Raw genomic sequence first — 22563 nt, 5'->3', positions numbered from 1 at the left:
CTTAGTAGCTGAACTTGAAAAATACTTATATTGAATTAAATAGACAAAAATTTCAAACTTTATAATATCTTTGACTTCGTGGTTTTATCTCTTGGCAACCCAACTGTAGTCGAGTTGCAATCCATAATCGACCCATCGTTGCCAATATAGATTGCGATTCCTGTTCTGTTAAAACGGTTCTCATACGGTTTGTATTGGGAATGGTATTCAACCCTATTTGTCTGTAGTGCCCTTTGATATGAAATATTCTTTCGTATTTCGCATTCACTGGCCGAAGCCTGATCCTTTCTAAAAGGAGGGAAACTACAAATTCATGAAGGCATTGAATTTTTCAGACGAACTTTACCCGGATATTAAGGAACACGTCCGAGACACTACAAGAACAAGAATAGGGAATTCGAATAACTCAAGAGAGGATCCTGAGGCAGTAACTAACGGTCAAATCGTTGTCAGAAACGAATCGACCATACAAATTCATGAAAACATTGATTTTTTTCAAACGAACACGACTATTTATCGAAAATTAATACATTCCCTGACAAACTTTACCCGGAGGTTAAGGAACACGTCCGAGACGCGACAAGAACAAGAATGGAGAATTCGAATAATTCTAGAGAGGATTCTGAGGACGTTAATGACGGTTAATTTGTTGTCAAAAAAAATTCAGACGAAACATATTAACGCAATGATTCTCAAAACAGATAGTTGGACAAAAGAAAATACATAAATGTAAATTAAGATTAGATACCAAAGTAAATACCGATCAGAACAACTCTCACATTTTACCCGACCAAACTGTTGGGGAACCATCCTATCAATGCAACACTGTCTGGTTTTTTGTACGCATGAGCTTTTCTCTTTTACTTTTTATTTAGTCTTATTCCTACTGTCAACTATACAACACATACAGTCCACTCCATCGAAGAATAAAGCGAATAATTATTGTATTATTGAATATTTACAATTAACTTAATTTGTTTTTATTTGCAGAGTATTCTCCATCATTTGATGGTCCTCCTCACCAAATATCGAAATCAGTGACAAGCGAGATAGTGCGGAATAAGTAATTCAACGTTTTCGAAAACAAGACACAATTCGGAAAAAACAAATCATTTCTTTCGGGTGCTAGTCAGCACAATACGCGTTTGTGTATTCCATTGGGAAGATGAGTTGTTTAAAGAAGACATGACTACATATATTGGTGTATACGAGAAAGAAGAAAAACATTGGTTTTTCATACATACAAAGTAAACAAAATAGAATCTGAGTCTCGGTTGATGACGAAACAGGTGGTGCGATGATGAAAAACATGGTTAACGAGGTTTAAACACAGACACAAGTTGAAAAGAAAAAATAACACATTATGTAAGCGTGAGTGTAATGAGAAAGAGCTTTACAGAGAGAGGCAAGAATTTGAATGTTTAACGGTCGTTGTGAAATTATTTTATGTTAATGAAAAGAGCTTTCTGTTATAGCCGCTGTGAATGATTGATACACGCAACAGCGCATGTACTCGTGGGTCCGTTAACAGCTTATGGTTGTATGCTCATGCTCAGATGTTTGTTTACATTTTGTTTGGCTAGCGAGCGATACTTGGTGTGTTTTTATATGAATGTGAGAGAGAGAGATATATACAAACACATAAATACATTTCGGTTTCTGTGGAGATAAAAACTTTTCGGTTTGTTTACATACATTCAAACATTTGGTTGGTGGCTTTGATTACATTCGGACACGGTTGTTGAAATACACATTTTTACAGGCTACTGACTGCATATTGGGACGCAGTTTTTATAATAACAGAACACACTAACACGTTACACAATTCAAAGTAAGTACGTTTTTTACCTATTAGAATGGCAATGTCTAGGAAATCATTGGTGTCGAAATGCCGGATTGAGAAGGGTGCGATTACACAGGCATTTACATTTGTGGAAGATCCCCCTGCCCAGTTATTTGCAGAGCAGATTGAGTCTCGACCTAATCGGTTGGAGGCGGCATGGAATGAATTCATGAGATTGGTTGGCGAATTGTACGCATTTGAGGAACAGGACGGTTTTATTGATCCGGTGCGAGACATCATGGAATATGAGGAAAAATATTTGCACTGCCGGGAAAGGCTGAATCGTATGTTGAACGATTTGGGTCCTCGCGAATCTACACCGGAGCCTTAGCATGAAATGTTTTCTCGTCTAATGGAACAGCACTCAAACTTATTGCAAAGATTGGAATCGCCAAATAGTACGCGCCATATGGACGGGGAATTGCCAAAATTGAATATAGAAACATTCACGGGCAGTTATAAGGAATGGCCAGCTTTCAAGGATTTGTTTGTTAGCGCAATAGATTCAAAACCTAATCAAAAAAATGTCCAGAAATTTCACTATTTGAAATCCTTATTGAAAGAAGACGCGGCAAATCTTATTAAATACATGCAAATCTCGAATCTCACAGCTAATGAAGTTATAAGAGGTTTGGGGGCAATTGATTACACGGAACGTGATCATTGGCTATACATTCTACAGAACAAGATTGACTCGGAATCTCGTCGAAAGTGGACTGAACATTCTCGGGATGCATCAAAGCATACAATAGCTACCTTTTTAAGTTTTTTGGATCGATACTGCGATGATTTGGAACTGGGAAAAAACATTTCTTCCAAACCTTCAGGTCATAAACGGAACTCATCTACAACATTGGTTGCTACCAACACTAAGCAAAATTGTAATGACTGTGGCTCTGATGCTCATCAGACACATAAGTGCACAAATTTCCTTTCCATATCGGTCGAACAGCGACAAAAACTGGTTAAAGATAAGACTCTTTGTTTTAATTGCCTTCGTAGTGGTAGTTTTTGTTCGAAACAACAAAGGAGACCTTATAACATGTCGTTTATTGCTTGACACTGGTTCAGAGTTGTCGTACATCTCGGAAGATTGTATGATACGTTTGGGTTTATCACGGAATTGTTCGAAAATTGCTCTTTCTGGAATTGGATCTGTGAAGGCTGAATCAACGCACTATCACAGTAATGTCCATATCATATCAAGAAATTCGAAGTTACTTTGGTGGAACAGCACTTTCGGGTCACTCATGCTAGGCATACTGATGGACGTTAGATTGTCGAGTCACCATTCAAGGCACAAGATACTACATTCAAGGGCACATTCCAAGGTGCGCTTAATAGGTTCAAAGCCACCGAACGTAGGCTGGTTAGAGATCCAGGCTTAAGAGAGAATTACACACAATTTGTGAATGATTACCGCCGATTAGGACATATGCGTGAACTTTCACCACCCGAGGTTGACGTCCACGATGGTCGTGTATTCTATTTACCACATCTTCCGATTGTTGGTCCTAAACTTAGCGTAGTATTTGACGGCTCTTTTCAAGATTTAGACAACAAACTTTATATTGACTGAATGACAAACTTTATATTGGCCCAGCAATACAACGGAATTTATTTGCTGTTTGCTTTCGTTTTCGGCTGCATAGACTGGTCTTCTCGGCAGACATCGTCAAAATATTTCGTCAGATATGGGTGGCTGAGAAGCATCGCAACTTTCAACGGATAATTTGGGGAGCCGATCCTAGCGAAGAACTAAAGCATTTTCCGGTCACTTAGGGAACGTCTTCGGCGTCATATTTAGCAGTTCGTGTATTGGAACAACTAGCGATGGACTATCGAGATTCTCATCTTAATGCTTTACGAATTTTATTAGAAGACTTTTACGTCGATGACGTAATTACAGGAGCTTTAACAAAGGAAGAGCTTTTGGCAAACCGTGAACAACTTGTCAATTTACTGTGAGGATATTGATCCACATGGCGAAGAAGAGGATCATTTTCTGCATACGGTCCAGAATAACGCGACAAAGGTTCTTGTTATTTATTGAAATTCCAACGAAGACAGTATTCGATATAAGATAAATCTGGACAACAATCAACATGCTACGAAAAGGAGAGTGATATCGGTTTCGCCTATTGTTGTGAAATTCAAGATATTATTCCAAGAACTATGGTTGCTTAATCTTGGGTGGGTTGAACCTCAACCGCAAAATCTGGCACGACTTTGGCTGAAGTACAGAGATGATCTGCAGAACCTCGTTCACTTGAAGTTACCTCGATATGTACCAAACTCAACAGCACACATACAACTGCACGGTTTTAGTGATGCCTCCATTAAGGCATATGCGGCTGTAGTGTATTGCAGACTGGAAGATCAAAATGGAAATATCTACGTTTCTATTATCGCATCGAAGACACGTGTGGCACCAATTAAGCAAATATCGCTTTCGCGATTTGAGTTATGCGGCGCATTACTTGTTACACGTTTGATTAAATTGATTACGACATCATTGCCTCATAAGCAGGTTGAAATAAACGCATGGCGCGACTCTACTGTGGTTCTATCTTGGCTGACGATGCAACCATCCAAACTCAAAACATTATAGGCAACCGCACGTCGGAAATATTGGAGACACTACCACGCAATTGTTGGAGACACGTCAACACCAAAGAAAATCCAGCCGACTGTGCGTCGCGTGGTTTAATGGTTGAAAAAATACTGAAATACTGAAGCTTGACCTTTGGTGGAACGGTCCATCATTTCTAAGCCAGAAACTAAAAGATATTCCCTTGGAGAATATGCAACCCCTCAAGCACGAACGTACAAGCAGAGGTGAAACCTGCTGCATCAAACGTCACAAACCTGACTACTACAACTACAATGCATCCTTTGGAACCTATTTTGCAAGACATTTCTAATTGGTATAGACTTACACGGATAGCGGCTTATGTAAAACGATTCATCAACATGCGAGTAAAGAAAATCAAGAACCCTGCTGAATTCCTGACATCTGAAGAGATTAAAGAAGGAAGAATCATTTGTCTCAGAATGGCGCAAAATACGGAGAGAACTAGTTTACTACAAGGGAGAGATATTGACAACAAATCCAAACTGGTTAAACTTTCACCATTTGTCGACAATGATGGTCTTTTAAGAGTAGGTGGACGCATATCAAATTCGGAACTATTATCTGCAGTTCAACATCCAATAATTCTTCCAAAGGAGCACAAGAACTACATCCAGGAGTCTCTGCACTTTTCGTTATAGTTCGACAAACATATTGGGTCATTGGGGCTAGAAACTTGATCCGTCAACTCACACACAAATGCTTAAAGTGTTTTCGACACGCTAAACATATCACACAACAACGCATGGGTGATCTCTCCAAGGCACGCGTCACCCAAGCTTTTTCCTTTCAAAGCACAGGATGCGACTATGCCGGTCCCTACACGCTCATACTACACAAAGGAAGAAACGCTAAAACCTCCAAAGGATACATATGCCTGTTTTTGTGTATGGTGACATCGGATATTCACCTCGAATTGGTGAGCGACATGAGTACTGAATGTTTTTTTTGGCAGCTCTATGTCGTTTTATGTCACGTCGTGGCAAATTCTCTGACATCTATAGCGACAATGGGAGAATTGTGTCGGCGCAAAACGCAAACTGAATGAAATGCTGCGACAACTACAATCTGATGACCACAACAGGATTGTCATCGAATCATTGGCCAAAGAAGGTATCAATTGGATCTCTATTCCTCCATACTCACCACACTGGGGAGGTATTTGGGTGAAACTTCACATACGACGAGTTATTGGTTCAACTATACTGACGTTTAACCAGATGAATACCCTCTTGGCTCAAGTGGAGGCCGTCGTCAATTCTAGGCCACTGGGATATGCATCCGACACTGATGACAATTATTTATCTCAAACTAACTTGTTATAAGGCAGACCAACTACTATGGTACCTGAGGGTGATTTGACTCAACTGAAGACTCATCGGCTAGATTACTGGCAACAGGTGCAGTGCATGTACCAAGGCTTTTGGCACAAATGGAGTCAGGAGTATTTGACCTCACTTCAACAACGCTCTAAATGGAGATATAGCCATCCGGATATTAAAGTAGAATACCTTGCCCTCATCAAAGAAGATAACGAACGCTACATGGATCACCGGTCGCGTTATTGAAACCTTTCCTGGCCGAGACGGCTTGACGAGAGCTGATATCCACCAAAAGAAGGTTATGCTGTCTGTTTGGTGGTATTGGAAGGGTGTGGAATATTTTGAGCTGCTTCCAAGGAACCAAACGATTAATTCGGATGTTTACTGTCAACAATTGGACAAATTGAATACAGCTATCAAGGAGAAGCGACCAGAATTGGTCAATCGTAAAGATGTCATATTCCACCAGGACAACGCTAGACCGCACACATCTTGGTCACTCGCCAAAAACTGAGTGAGCTTGGCTGGGAACGTTTGATGCATCCACCATATAGCCCTGACCTTGCACCATCAGGCTACCATTTATTTCGATCTTCGCAGAACTCCTATAGTAAGATAGAAATAATTCAGTTTGTATCCAGACCTCACAAATAAAAGTCGCGATTTCCTGTGCTAAAAATAAACGTTTAAACAAAACAAATCGCTGTTTTATGTGTAAAAGAAAAATCGCGTAACCGCTAGTGCTAAACTGAATATTACTATAACATCTATAAAATCGTATATGTAAATTTTGTAAGTAATTTGTAATAAAATGCCAAATGGGCATATAGATAATAATATTAGCTTTATATCATCATTGATAATCAATCAATGCGCGTAAAATTTTTGTTGAATGGATATGCTGTAACACCAATAAAACTTACGGTTTAAATTGTAATAATTATAATTCCTATTAAGATAAAGTGGAATAATCGTTTTGAGAAATCTAAACTTTTTTAAGAATTGTCAATCGCTTCAACTTCGACTACTTCATTTGACATTAATTTGAGGTTGGCCGAATGAAGCTATTGAGAGGTTTTATCAAAACTTGGTTGATTTACATAGAGATTATACCAAGGATTATAAATATTTTAGAGAAGTGAAATAATAATGTAATATATTATATAATGGTACACTGTAGTAGATAATTCCCAAGGAGTACAGAAACACATTCGGTGTGTGTTAAATGTGCTACAAAATATAACGACAAACACATCCACGACCAAGATTATTTAAAAACAATTTTAAACATTTGCTTAATATTTGAAACTGTATGCACTGCATTCAAATTTTAATTATACAAGGGAAGACGTTGTGTGCATAAACGAAAACACGATAAATTTGTTAGGTCAGTCTCTATAATTTATTATATTTTTAAACATCGTTCGATATGCTTGATGATTCAAGAGGGTGGAATTTACAACAAACTGGCAACCGAACCTACAGACCAACAATGCAACTCATTCTTACCATTATGTTGCGTAAGCAGTTGAACACATCATCAAACATGCGCACCACCACGCCATAAGTGGTATGTTAGCAAATGCCCATGAAGACGGAGTAGCGGCACCATCGTAGAGTAATTTTAATTTCATTCTATTTTGTAAATCCAAAACGAAAACTAGGTGCATCGCACCGATAAAAAAAGCTATTGTTATTGTTTTAAATTATATAATATATAACTTCATATTCTGAAGTATACAAAAATGGTAAACGATTGTTTATTTAAAATCGAACCAATGTTCTAACGTAGCAAATCATAAAGGTTGGTATCGCACGTATAAATTTGTAATGTGCTTGTAAATTTCATCTTTATTGTTAGTAGTGGAACAATCAAAAAAATATTAGTATAATTATAAAACAATTAATTGTCTAATCTGTTAAATTGATTGTCAAGTTCGATACGCAATAGATGCGTATTTATAAACATTTGATATTTGAATGTAAATGAAAACCCCTACCGTGTTAAATCCTGCAATAATATTGAATATTCCAACAACTCTGCAAATGAAGTTGGGTAAATACATGATTTAATTAAATACTTATTAAAACGATCTGTAGTGTTGCATACAAACAACCATCTCATGCAAATAAACATGTGAATGTCTGTTACTAAAGAGTACAATAATCAACAAACAGCCCATACCGTTGACGCCTAAAAATACTACACGACCTATAAATTCTTGAATTGTAGCACACACACAAATACAATAGTAGATATGTAAGATAGCAATGTAAGTAAGAATTATGTAAAATACCAATGTAAGCGTAAATAATGAAAAGATTTAGTAAAAGATCGGAGTTCACAGGTTCTTCTCTGTTTCAACGATTGAGAACGAAGACAACCACAGTATCACACGCACAAGAAACTTTATTTGTTTTATTTTAATAGAGACTCCTTGATCAGCCTTCCAAACGTGCCCAAAACTATATTCAAAATTCTTTAGACATCTTATGCCAAAACAAGGAACGTAGAAATGTCTCCTAATAGCCAACAACTAACCTCTATAAACACAAATGCTCAAAAATCGTGACCGACAATTCAAAGGATGACATCGACGTTCGACTCTTACAGTCAGTGATCTCAGGAGAAGTGAGACGTCGTTGATTAGATATCCTTACGACTTGAGACAGAACGGACAATTAATTGAACAATTTTATGGGTCCGCAATAGGAATACTAGCTACTATGAATTATAACTTAAACGTACATTCATGCAAATATAATATTATTCGAGGTAATGTGTATGTAATGGGACCGAACAACCTGTAAAAACCTATAAAAATCTCATTCTTAAAACAATAATCTTTGTATTCAATAGATTTTAAATTTTTTAGTTTATACAGTGAACAAACAACAATCTTACATATCTCAACTTGGGAGCAATCATATGAACAGATTTTCCTGAATTTAATAATAGGATTGGTTTCGAGCAAGAGTTATTCGCATGAGGATAATTTTAATAAAATTCTGAGATTATAAACCTCTTGACTCTTCATAAATATGAAGAAGTGAAATTTTGCATAAGTGAGTCTTTATATAAATAAATTTATCGATTAAATCAATTCGCATTTGAACTGGGTTAATATGTAACATGACAGTAACAACATGACAACTGGTGTCAGAGGTGATATTACGAAATAAACTTCTACAATGAAATTCGCCGATCTACGTGTGCAATAAGGAAATTGAATAAGGAGTTAGCAATTACCGGCATGAAGGCGGAACTACAAAAACGGCTATTAGAGGAATTTGAGCGTCGTAAAATTGACATCAACGAATAAAAGTTCCGACAGTATGGACGATCTCGATATATTGATAAAATGTGACTCCAGCGACGAGAAAGTTTTAAAAGTATCTGCAAGTGATGTGAGTTTCGCAGCAATGCTAGCCCACATTAGCAAAATGGTGGAAGAAAATTGAAGAAAAATAATGGAAGACAAGAAAATTCTAAAAAGCTAATGGAAGATACTTCCAGAAAAATTGAAGAAATTAGAAGGTTCGAGGAAATATTCTCAGAATACTCGTACAACTGCGAACGAAAAACTCTAGAAAAATTCACAATTTATGGACTCATGACGAGAAGCTTATGCACATCGAGAAGAAAATCTCGAAACTGGTAATCAAAGGGTGTATATTGCGCGTTATCAACAGCGCTACATAAACGAAAACTTCAGTGTGTATTAAAGTGGTATAAAATTCTTTAAATGCGAGATGAAACTTCATTCGATACGAAAACGCTCTCGATCACGTATGCGGTAATTCGGCCCCAGCTTGGGGGTTAGTTACTAGGCAGCTTAAGAAATTCAAATTCAAAAAAACAGCAGTCACAAAATGTACATCAAACCTAGAAGTTTTATTTTAAATTATCATTATTACAGCGATCCTGACATTTTTATTTGTGGAAGGTGAGCTCCGCAGCGTGCACTTTACTTTGGCTGCAGTAGCAGGGGACAATTTGGCTGTTAGTAGTATCTTTAGTTATTTTCAATCTTTTATTGCTAAGCAATATTGTCATGCTTGTAGACGAATAAAACCTGGGAGGCATTGGGAGGACTACGAAGTTTTTGAAAATTTAACGACAGAATTTAATTATGAGAAGGATTTATTCAAAAATGATTTTAAGGAAACGGGTATAAAGTACGCATGTATTTTAACAGATTTGAAATATTTCAGTGTAACTTAAATATTTTACTAGTACTTGTTAAAGAACCTGTCATCGCTAAACACTGTTAATAGCCGAAAACAACACTTGATGTATGTCGAGTCGGAAGTTGGAAACATTTCTCAACTTAAGCATAAGCTTAAATTAAGTAATCATGAAGCTAAAATTAAGTTTAAGTGGGATAGATTTTAACCCTATATGGAATCAAATCAAGTACTAACGATACTTGAATTAGGCGTATATAAGCTTGAATAAAGTACTACTGAGGTTTCAATCAAGTGTGAATAGAATAGAATTTATATCTAGATCGGATAAAATCACTCGGATTAATTCAAGCGTGTTTAAAATTATTTTCAAGTACGTGTAAAACTTGAAACAACCCAGAAAGTACTTAAATGAAAATTCTTAAATCTAGTATTTCGCAATTATTGAATCAAGTATTATGCTCTTGATTTTGGAAAACCCGGTGTCACTGTACTTTTGACACCGCTCACACTTGATTCAAGTGAACTTTTTTTCTGTATATCTGCCGTCTATGTAATGATGTCTGTTTTATTGGATTATAACAATACTGTTTAATCAAGAGAATAATTTTGTTTGTACTTGAACATCAAATTTGATTTTTTATTGGTAAATAGTAATTGTACAAGTGTGTTGTTTGATAATTTTAAGCTTTATATATAAAGTGGAATAATCAGTAAAATAGGATTTTATTTCGATCAAAATGATTCAATGATACAAAACGCTGACAATCAAGTGGATATTTCTGCAATCAATTGGTTTGCCCTGTACGCACTATTGTGGTACCAATAAAGTTTAGTACTCATAAATGCTAAATTTTCTCATCTTAAAATCATAGAAGTTTTCAATATCAGGCATAAATATTGGCATTTTGTTTGCTCGATAATCGCATGTTATTTTTAGGAGTGCAAAGAAAAAGAATAAAACCGATAATAAATCTTTAGCATATTATTAAGAGGCGGCTATCTTTTAGTATGTTGTTATAGTTTTGTTATCATTCACATTGAGGTATCCATAATTATTTAATTGCAATAGCGTTATAATGTAATTTTTTTGATTAAATGGTTTTTAAAATTACCACGTGATTGTTAAAAGCTATATTGATATGACCATAACCGTTACTAAAACACTTTTGAATTGCTATATATGAAATTATATTTACAATAAAAAACAGTGGAACAATTGTTTTTAAAGTAAAGCCCCAACGTAATGCCACATAGAGGATTATACATAAAAAAATTTTGCTGGGATGCCAACCCGGTGGCAACCTAAATAACTGAAATGCTGGCTCGAATAACTCCGGACTATGTTGTCCAATAGCAGCCAGCCAGTCGGGCAATGCCACTAGTTTAGCATCGACGGGAAAAGTTTACGCCAGCAGTCCTACATCAGCAATAACATATCGAAATAGTCATGTGACACCGCATACCAACAATTGAAAAACATCAGCAGCAGCGCAAGCTTAGGGACTAAGTAATTTTGTAAATAACATTCAATTCTGATTCAGCATACAAATAAAAATTAAGTAAAACTCCAAAAAAAAATTTAGAAAAAACTTTAACTTTCATCAGAAAATAATTTGATTTATAAGCAAATATTCCCAAAAGAAATACTTGGAAAATAATCTAACTATAACCCTTATAAAAATGGAAAAAAATTTTTATAAGTATCCAAAAGAATTTTTATTGATTTAAAATAATAATTTTTAGTTGTTGTTGGAAAGTAATAAAGAAATTAAGTAAAACAGAAATGAATCTAACTGATGTTAATTATGCTGTGATGGTATGCAAACTTACGACTCATTTATGTCCAAAGAAAAAGTTTTCTGTGCTTCAAAAAAAAAACAGATTTCTGTCTACGTTCTAAGGTGAAGATTAAACATCGGCTGAGTATGCTCCTTACATTGTCCCGATTTAAGTGAATATATGTACATAAGATTAATTACCAGTGGATTGCAAATAATCAACATTTTCCTTAAGGTCCAAATAAGTGTAGTGGCTTAAGGGACATTAAAATAGAGCAAGTCTGAAATCAAAGTTCAATTTAACAAACTGTAGAAAGTGCAATCAATTAAAACGAACTTCGTAGAAGTCATGGAAAAAGCCTCTTCTATGAAAACTTTAAAAATTGGCAGCTGGGAATTGGAAATAAAAATAGGAAAGACACAAATGTAATTAACCAAGGAGGGTTCATTTTGCTTTAAAAAGAAAAAAGGAACTGGTTGGGAAATAATTGTTTATATCCAAAATTGATGAAGCACTTGAATCCGGTATGATAAGCTGCGTAGAATGAATAAATTGCAGATGAAATAACTAGTGAGGGATTATCAAATCCAATTTATACATCCGAACGACTTATTCCATTTTGATCATGCGGGTCCAATGGAAAGCACTAAACATTTTTAAATTCGAATAGCTTTACCCGACGGACACATCATTTCTTCGCTGTCGCCATGAAGTGAAGTTAAGGAGGTTTCGACGGTAACACAATTTGAAATTTGCAGTCTGTTTGTTGAGTCGCTGTTCGGACGAGTTTACCTTAAGACTAATAATGTTAATAAAAACTCCTTTTAATATAAAATATTCATATCGTTAGTCTTAAGCATAAAAGATTTTGAATTAAAAATAAATTCGAAATTAATAAAGAACAATCGATTAAACAATAATAAAATCTACAAAAAAAGAAACACTTATTGTGTTGAAGATGGTCACCTTAAGATTGGCAACACAACGGGTTTTGATGTGGTTTGAACCGCATCCACTGAACAATAATAATTATTGTCGTTTATATATCTGTACTTAACTTGTCTATGTATAAGTAATTTTTGGCGTCATTAATGTTCATATAAAACGTCCTTAAGGCTTTATTTCATTTATTTATATAATTTTTAGCGAATAAACGCACGGAAAAACTGTACAAACTTTTGTTCTTCACTCATTTAAACTAACATTGGTCTTTTCTTTGTCTTGGTGTCGACGCCGGTTGTATTACTGCCTGGTTTTGGAGATCCATCGGCTTGGTTTATTCGTAGCAGTCAGCCATAAGCTAAAAAGGGGACAAAAGGTATGCAAGAGATTCCGGAAGACACACCGCGCAGTGTCGTGGCCCAAAAACAGAAGGAGTTTACGTAGGTGAATAAAACTTGGCACAGATATTTTTTTATTGTTATATAGAAGACTTAGGAGAAAAAATTTACCATATAGGTATACGACATAGTATGCCACATAATGTTCAATTTCTATCACATTTATCAAAATTTGAAACAAAGACTTGTTTTGGGCCTCTCCCCAAGTTAAAACACGCACTGCGAGCAAAATTTCAGCTGAATCGTATAACTATTACAACTTCCAGGAGCTCAAGATGTCAAATCGAGAGATAGTTTAATATGGGAACTATATTAATTAATTGCGCAGTGTCCTCAAAAGTTGTAGTCTTAAAATGAAAAAATGTGCCTCCTTTAAAAAATGTGAAGACAGACATTATGACGCTATTGTGTTGTCCACATAAAAAGCGGACCATTTTCAGCTTTTTTCTAAAACAGTTTTAACATTCCAAACTAAAATACAACCCAAGCACAAATTTATTTATAAATACGTATAATTAAAAATTTTTTTAAATGGTTATAACAATACTATTAAATATTTTTGAAGCTTTCGGACAATCTTGCGCCAACTTTTAAATAGAAATCTCTTGAAAAGGTTAAAACAACACTATTAAATATTATTGATGATTTCGGAAGAAAATTTCTACGAATATTTCATTAGAGTTTCATAGTAGAAACATTTAAATGCGATGATATAAATGATTTAGGAGAATCGCTTGTACGCTTGTTTATCACTTGATGCGTAAACACTTTGTTCATAATTTGGACCCAAAAATGGTGTGTTACACTTTTTACACAATGATACCAAAAAAAGCATAATACAAAAACCTTTTCGATTAAAAATTTTTGACGGACGACATTCTTTTGAAGTTTATTTCATATAAGAAATTTCTACACGAAGAGAAGAATTTCCAAAATATAGTTCTGGAGGATTTATGAAAAGAAAAAAAGAAAAATGTAGATTATGGAACTGGTCGAGTGTTAATTCCTTATTATATTAATTTGCGGCACACTCTGATTAAATCACTACAACCATCCATTTCATTCAACCCACCACCGAAAAAAGCCATGTAAGCACAAATAGCTAAGCCATCAGCAAAAGCAATGTCGGCACAACTTACCAACACCGGCACATCATTTTATGCAGCGCAATCGAAGGTCATGGCAGGACAGCAACGAAAAGACCCGACAGTAGGGATAGCTTTTTTTTTTTGTTTAATCCTAATCTGGATTCATTACAGTAAAGAGGAGCTTAGCACCGTCAAAATACGCCCTTGAGCAACTAACTTAATAAAAATGAGCCTAGCACCGTCAAGATAAGCTCTTGTGCACTTAATTGGCGCCCGAGCAGGGACTAAACCGGCAAAAAAAAAAAAGACAACCCACCAAGACTCCAGAAGGGCTCCTTAGAAGCCTATGCATGCGGAGTGACGTACCTTGTCACGGCCCCTGGAGCCCGCCTTCGTAGTATAGCAAAAGTAAAAATATTAATAAAACAAAATATTCAAGTGTACCCAAAGAACTATTTAACAGCAGTAGTGGAAAAAATCATTCTTTAGCAACATCAGCCTCACAACAGCCGGACAGCAAGCGACCAAACAAAAGCAACACTAGCCAAATAACCGTCAGAAAACAATAAAACCGCAATCATCCTGGACATTAAGTATTTTGTACTCATTGTGTAAGAATTATTAGGTCAAGATTATTAAATTTTATAAATTGAATTCTTAAATTTAGATTATTAAATCAGTGTTATTCAAACGGAGTGTTACTGTGTAAGTTATATAGTTCCTTATTAAATTACGATTCGGCCTAACTCAAACAAAGTGAAAATGCCTGACACCGACAATATAATAGACAGATTGAATAGAATGTCCGTTGACACCGGGACTTCTTTCGCTGGGACTGCTACTATCGCGAATCTTTCAATACCTTGCAATAACACAGACACGCACTCCCTCTCCTCTGCGTTCCACAGACCAGCACACCTCTTCTTCTGATTTCATGGCTACGCCGAAAAGTGAACTCCAAGCGGTCATTAGAGACTCTCTCGCGTCATATCTACGACTAGAGGGATCCACCGAGAATATTGAGGGGACGGCTGATGTCTCTGCGGACTTGACAGGCCGTGGAGAGAATCTTAACGCTATACGAGCGATAAAGTGGGACCCCGAAGTATTTTTCGATGCTTCACGTTATTCGGCACAAAATTGTTGAGGAGGCAGACTCGACACTCGAGGCTTACAGAACTCCTTTGAACTGGGCAGCAATTCGTAAGTGCGTAGTGTATATTATTCTGATAAGTGGGGCGTATGCTCTCTGGAAAATTCTATGTCTAATTAGACTTAAAGAAATCTTTCCGTGACAGAGTTCTACAAACGCGTCTTACAATATTGTTTTGAGTTAAGACAAAATCGATTGCTTAGATGCAGGGGAGGTGTCGTTAGAGGTCCTGACAAAAGTGCACTCGACATTTTTGTGAGAGGTTTAAACGGGGAACTCCCAAGCTTGGTTAGTGTTACTAGACCCAGAAGCCTACCTCAGCTACTTCATAGGTGTTTGAAGTTAACCAACCTAAATCACAAGAAGCAAACAGTGGAAGAAAGGAATCGGAGTGTATGACATGAAACATCCCTTCCTACCCTACACTGACGTATGCCAATAGGAAATTGTCCCAGACAGGACAACAGTACAACTACAGCGCACCGGCCCCGTACGGGCAGCAAAGCACCGTCAATGTGACTGATTACGGTAATGTCTGTCAACAAAATAGACAGACATCCGATTGACCCTATAGATCAAAATATTTTGGAGGCAATCAACTACATCTTCCTCTAACACCACCCATACCAATGGATGTTATTGATAGGCCACAACAGAACCAGGCTACTGCAAAATATCCAAGCGCCAGAATTCACGTAATGTGTTTCAGCCCCACAAGCGCCAGAACACCTTTAATTTGGAGGCCATTATTCATGAAGACCGCGAAGGCGAGGGATACGAAGCAGAGCCCGCCCAGGACGTGGCAGTTATTTACGATGAGGACTCCGATAACGAAGGTGAGAAAACTCTGGTAAGCAGAGGAATGCAAGAGAATGCGAGAACAAGACTTGTTAGATTGATAGACAACCACTTACAAAAAGATAATTTGGGAAGGAGAGACAAATTTATTCTAAGCACAGTGGAGGAAACTCGAAAATTTCTAAAGAAAAATGAGGACATTTTAATACAATACATCGCGCAGATAAGGTAGGAACAATTGTGGCGATAAAGAATGGGGAATATGAAGCGAAAATGAGAAGCACCCTAGGGGACATCTGCACGTATAGAAGACTAAAAATAGATCCAATATCAGGAATACAAATCAAAAACAACAAAATTGTGGACACCAATTTTAATCAAAGAATCATAAACTCGACGATAAGAAACAGGTTATGGAGTAAAACTTCTAACGCTCCATAGATAAATGAACTACCAAAAATCCATAAAACAAGTACCCCACTTAGGCCGATATGTTCCTCTATAAACTCCCCTACATACGGATTATCCAAATACATCATGTTGAAATGTAAGAAGTCAACCAAAATCGTCATCAACGATGTAGAAAATTAGAATGCAAGCCGACCACACATAACGCACTCCCCCGAAGTAAAAGAAACAACAAAGCGACCTACCACAATCCTGGAAGACATTTTTCACACCCTTCAACTCGTCAAAATTCTACAATCATCAAAATAGCGCACCAAATCTCAGAATTGGCAAAAGTGAATAAAGCCACGATTTGGAAATAAAGATGCATTAAATTCGCAGGCGATGGTACTACCTATTATAAAGAGCCAGAAGCCAAGTGAATCCTTCGATGTGGATATGAAGAAATGGCAAAACTGAATGTTGGCTGACACGTTCTTCAATAAATCGGATGATTAGATCAATTACGACAATATAATGAAAGAAGAAGAGAAGAGAGAAAGCGGCCGGTTCTCACAACACTCTACACTTGGTTGGATAGTATCGGTTGTTCTATCCAACGAAAAAAGTGCAAGTGGCCGCGACGAATCTTGAACTTGACAGGTAGAGGAAGTAGAAGCAAACGATCAGTCTACGACTATGGTGATATTACCTTTTACGACTAATGTGGAGATAGTTGAATCAAAGGCGCAGGCAATGGCTAAATTGTTGAATTGTGCAAAAAGTTGAAGAAAAATCCATAACTAAATGCAGTATGAAAGTGTATATGAAACTGGGTCAAATGGTGCAAGTATCGACGGAGTTAATGGAAAATTTTCCTAACCGCATCAAGCAGTGGTTAAGGAAGATAGTCTAACAACGACAGTGCGAAAGTGCACACTGAACCTGTTATGTATTTGGATCTATTGGCAACTCCACTCACGAACTGTTTTGTCACAATATGGCATCTCTTATTTTATTATTGTATACTTTGTCTTAGTTGAGACATATGTAAACGTGGAGAAAATGTATCGGCAAACTGTATTGAAAGCAGAAATCAAGAATATCAATGCATACATTGACGACAATCCCATGGCAGCCGGTTGAACGTACCGGATTGGCCCGACGGAGTCGCTCATCAGGAAGGGTTGCCACCTCAGTGTACAACATACTGCTAGAACAACAACAAGATACATTGACGAGAAAACGGAGCTCAACCAAAAAAATAATATCACCTAACAGTGATATACGGCACATCGGCGGCACCGTTTTTGGCACTGAGTTTACTATTCATGATAAGTGATTACTGCGAAAATGAAATGGTTATATGGATGACTTCATGGCCGTAGTTGATACTGTTGAAGTTTAACTTTCATATATGAGGAAATGGATTTCAAATGACTAAAATCACCGAAATTTTAGAATATCGAGGGCGCAATGAAGTTATGTCAATCAAAGATGAAGAGTTCATAAATGCGCTGGGAGTTTAGTGGGATCTCAATTTAGACGACTTTCAATTCAAAGTCAGCTTAAATCATTCCCCATAAACAACAAAGGGAATAGTTTTGTCAACGATGGCGAAAACTTTCTTCCCATTGGGCTGTTTATCACCAGAAACTCTGATAGTAAAATTGATCGTTCAAAAGCTGTGGCTGCCATTCTATCACGAAATAAGAATCTCAAGATGGCTGGGGCGTCAACAAGGGGACCGTCAAAGGGGGAGAACCACAACGTTCCACCACCGGATCAGGGAACTGGTTAGAGAAGTAACGCTCGGGACGACTAGTGACTCGATCAAAGTCTCAGACTGGAATACCTCTCCTCAGAGATCCTTCTCGGACCACTACAGGATAGATTTTCAGGTTGAGCACAAGATAGAAAGGTAAAAACCATGGAAGATTCGGGGACAATCTGCAGAGGCTTGGGTGTGTCGATATCGCACATGTAAGCTGAAGTCTGCAATGGGTCTTTTTACGTATTAACTGAATGAAGCCTTTCAGAAGATATGATGGGCACCGGACTAAAAGGTACTCAGAAGGGAGACTAGGAAGTCCTTTAACTGCCATTCTATCACGAGATAAGAATCTCAAGAGGGCTGGGGCGTCAACAAGGGAACCGCCAAAGGGGGAGAACCACAACGTTCCACCACCGTATTCCAGTTTGAGACTTTCTCAAATACGTCTCCTCAGAGTTCTTTTTCGCATAGATTTTCAGGTTGGTCACAAGATATAAAAGAAAAAACCGTGGAAGATTCGGAAAATCTGCAGAGTTTCGATATCGTACACATAAATTGGGGTCTGCAATGGGTCTTTTTACGTATTAACTGAATGAAGCCTTTCAGAAGATATGATAGGCACCGAAGTAAAAGGTACTCAGAAGGGAGACAATAAGGCGCTTTAACTGGACTCGAACGGCTGACGTATACGCACTTTGCAAGCAGGCAGGAAAAGGGCAGCCATCAAGATAACGCAATAACCACAGGAGCTGTAGTTTTGATCATATTTCATTTCGTCCTACAAACAATAGTTTCACATATATAATATATTTTCTATATATCTCTGATATTTTAAAAGAAAGTTTCATAAATATTAACAAAATAAAACTAAAGACAATTCTGATTGAATCCTATTAGCAATGTTGCAACAACTTTTTTTCTTAATACCTTGCCTTATTCAAGAGAAATCAATTCATAACAGAACTCAATTATACCTTGACCTTTGTATCGAAGATGGGAGATGCTCGTAACAAAGTGAGCATGATCGCATATTGACTGACATTAAGGCCTTTGATGGTCTTGAGATGATTTAACAAATTGTTGAAATAAATAGAAAAATCAAACTCAAATTCATATAAAACTGCGATTATGGACACGCAACGAAATAAATAGCAATGGCCTATGCGCATAGATATTAAACGCATGCGTAATATCTTCAACCCCCACAACTTAAGCAATATGCCCTCTGTCGTCCATTAATGGTACGTTCTTGAGAAAAAAATTTATTTTTCTTTCGCAATATTGAAACATTTGGCAAGAAATTTTTACACATTTGTACGTGTGTGTGTGTGTGTGCCTTTTATAAATATTAAATACTGGGAAATTCTTAAAAACTAAAATATAAATTAGTAAAGAAAAATAAAAAGTAATGCTAACAAATGGCAAGCCCCATAAAAAATAGTTTAAAAATTAATAATACATGTTATGTACTACCAAATAATCTTAAAAATACTAATTTGTTGTTTTGTTGTTGTGAATGAGCTTACCCCATCAAGAGATTTTTGTTTTCATACCCTGTGATCCATTACCAGTAGATGGCGTTGTATAAACAGAGGCGTAACGCTCTCAGTGCAGATGTTAGGCTGCATGGCTGCCTTTAGTTATTCTTCTTTTTGGGCTTTTTTGGGTTGCGGGATCTGGATTTTGCTTTGCACAATGGGCAGATGGGAGCGTTGCGATGTATTTGTTGGTGACAAGACAAGCAGGACTTCATAGGAGGCGGCTGTTGTCGCAGATTAACATTAAAATCTGAACGGAAAGTGGGATGGTGACCAAGGCCTATGGAAGGGGTTTGTTGCAAACGATTTGTTGGTGGTGGTGGCGGCGGCGGTGCTGAAAAGTCTCCCTTGCCTAAGCGTACACCTGCAGCGGGATTTGCACCAGCTCCCGGTGGTGCAGGCGGCATGAAAGCATGACCTCCAGTCGGTGGCGCCGCCCCAGTACCTGCACTATTTGGCGCTGTGGGTGGTAGTGCTGTTACAGTGGCCTCTGGCATTAGTGGATGTCTGGGGTGTGGCCTAGCCAAAGATGATTGAGCTGCTGCTGCAGCGGCTGCACTCTGTGCGGCCACTTTCAAAAAGTTTGTTTGAAATCTGTCCTTTGAAATAGGACTGCCTTCTTCCTCATGCAATTCTCGCAAGGGACTCAAGCCCAAATAATCGCGCCGCATGTGGTCAATTTGGTATTTTAGAGCCAAGTATTCTTCGTAATGCCGGTTGGCCATGTCAACTGATCGCGTTTGATTATCCTTGGTCTGCTTAATGATGTTCTCCATATCATTTATGTCTGCATGGATTTGCCTCAACTCTTCCACGTGAGACATTTTCTCTTCCAACAAATGCTCCAGCTCTTTGCGATATTCCTCTAAACATTTTTCCTCATCATCACTTAACTTCACCTCTTTTATAATACGAACTTTCAACTTTTCCAACGAGACGGTCTTATCGCGTATATCCTTGATGGCCTCGAGTTTTGCATAATAATGACGTTCATTGCTGCTTGGTAAATCTGAAGCAGTGGTGGCCATTTTTTTCCTTCTGTACGTATGTATGTATATGTACGATGTAGTAATGGAGCTTGTTCGTGTTCCAAAAAAGGGGTTGGTTTTTCTTTGTAGTATTTTTTAAACGTTATCCCCTTGTTTTAATGGTGCTTTTTAACAAATTTCAATAGATTTCTGACACATTTTTATCATTCAACTTTGCTTACGGTTGTTTGTTAATTTAAACAATAAATATGTGCGTAAATTTCCGGCAATCTTCACTTTTGTATCTCCGTGCTGGTGATTTTTTGTATATGTACTCTATTCTGCGGCTATGTTGCAAGTACTTTGTATCGAGTGTATTCATCGAAGAAAGTAATCAGCACTACATTTTTCCCATGACCCATGGTACAATTAAAAGGTGTAGTCATTAGCACAACAACAAAAAACTACCCCCAACAAAACTACCTTGAGTGGCAAATGCCGTAAATTGGAATGCCAATGTGTTTCTGGGTATAAACTTTAATTTACAACTTATCTTCTTCAAATGTGTTTTATATTTGTATTTTCATCTTTACAACACTATGTTGTTGCTTATGTGTGGAATATGGAATCAAAAAGAACATCCTTTTAAGATTTTAGAAAAAATCGCAGCTGTGTTATCAAGCCTTTGACATTTAGATTTACTACAAAATCAAAACAAAAATAAAAAAATTGGTCTGGGGGACTTTAATGCGCATCACACTTCATGGCATTCTCCCCTAGGAGACGATCAGCGCGGCATAGTTTTAGCAGAGCAGATTGAAAGCCCACGTTTTGCACGGTGAGTGAGGATGCTCCACTAGGATTACGAGGAGACATTTCCATCGCATGCCCTGATATCAGAGTGATCCTGCTACTGAAGCCTGTAAAGAAACCGAGTTTGGGGAAGTCGTACAGACCGATCTCTCTTCTCTCACCAGTAGCAAAAACGCTTGAGGAATTACTTCTCCCGAGCCTCATAGGAGAATTTCCATTCTCCGAGTATCAACACGGATTTCGAAGACTGCATATCACAACAACAGCTTTGCATGCCATCACCGCACACATTTGCCGTGGCTTCAATCAGCCCAGGCCATGTGATGGGATGGTTCTAGTGGCACTGTTCCTTTCGAGGGCATACGATACGGTCAACCATGCTAAATTATTTGAGGACATCGCCAACACGTCCCTGACGCCAGGCCTGAAACACTGTGGAATTTAGGGATAAGAAGTCGAAGCAACGTAGAGTGAAACTGAGAGTTTCCCAAGGAGGGGGGATATCTCCGGCACTTTTTAACCTCTACCTATCCTTCACTCCACCCCTTCCAGACGGCATAGAGCTCGTATCATATGCGGACGATTGTACGATCAAGGCATCAGGCCCCTACCCATTGTTGACATCTGCGATATGTTGAACATCTACCTTAACGAACTTACCTCACATTTCGCTGCAAGAAATGTGCCACCAAATCTTCTGAGTTCTGGCTCAATTTCGTTCCGGCAGAAGCAGCCGCCTCAACTCCTACAGAGCAAGGATTGATGCCGACGTGCAAGATGTATGTCCCGATTGTAACCAGGGGCCGCACGATATACGTCACCTGTTTAACTGCCCAGTCAGACCCACTCGACTCAGACCCAGATCCCTGTGTACGCATCGCATCTTAGTCACAGAGTTCCTGGGTCTTGACACTCAACAGAATCAAACAGATGAAAG

General features: G+C 37.6%; 1 protein-coding gene across 1 annotated transcript; it reads right to left on the bottom strand.

Moving 5' to 3' along the window:
- Nucleotides 1–713: 713 nt before the first annotated feature.
- Nucleotides 714–21123, bottom strand: LOC106082686 (zinc finger C4H2 domain-containing protein). The gene is made up of 2 exons (XM_013245350.2): nucleotides 19834–21123; nucleotides 714–7837 (listed from the first exon to the last, which is right to left on the bottom strand). The coding sequence occupies exon 1, from the start codon at nucleotides 20871–20873 to the stop codon at nucleotides 19944–19946; it is 930 nt and encodes a 309-aa protein (XP_013100804.1). The 5' UTR covers nucleotides 20874–21123; the 3' UTR covers nucleotides 714–7837; nucleotides 19834–19943.
- Nucleotides 21124–22563: the final 1440 nt, after the last annotated feature.

The sequence above is a fragment of the Stomoxys calcitrans genome, chromosome 4 (genome assembly GCF_963082655.1).
Source record: "Stomoxys calcitrans chromosome 4, idStoCalc2.1, whole genome shotgun sequence".
In the NCBI taxonomy this organism is placed as follows: Eukaryota; Metazoa; Arthropoda; class Insecta; order Diptera; family Muscidae; genus Stomoxys; species Stomoxys calcitrans.
Note: the sequence above shows the minus strand (reverse complement) of the source record. Positions and strands in the feature narration are given on the sequence as shown.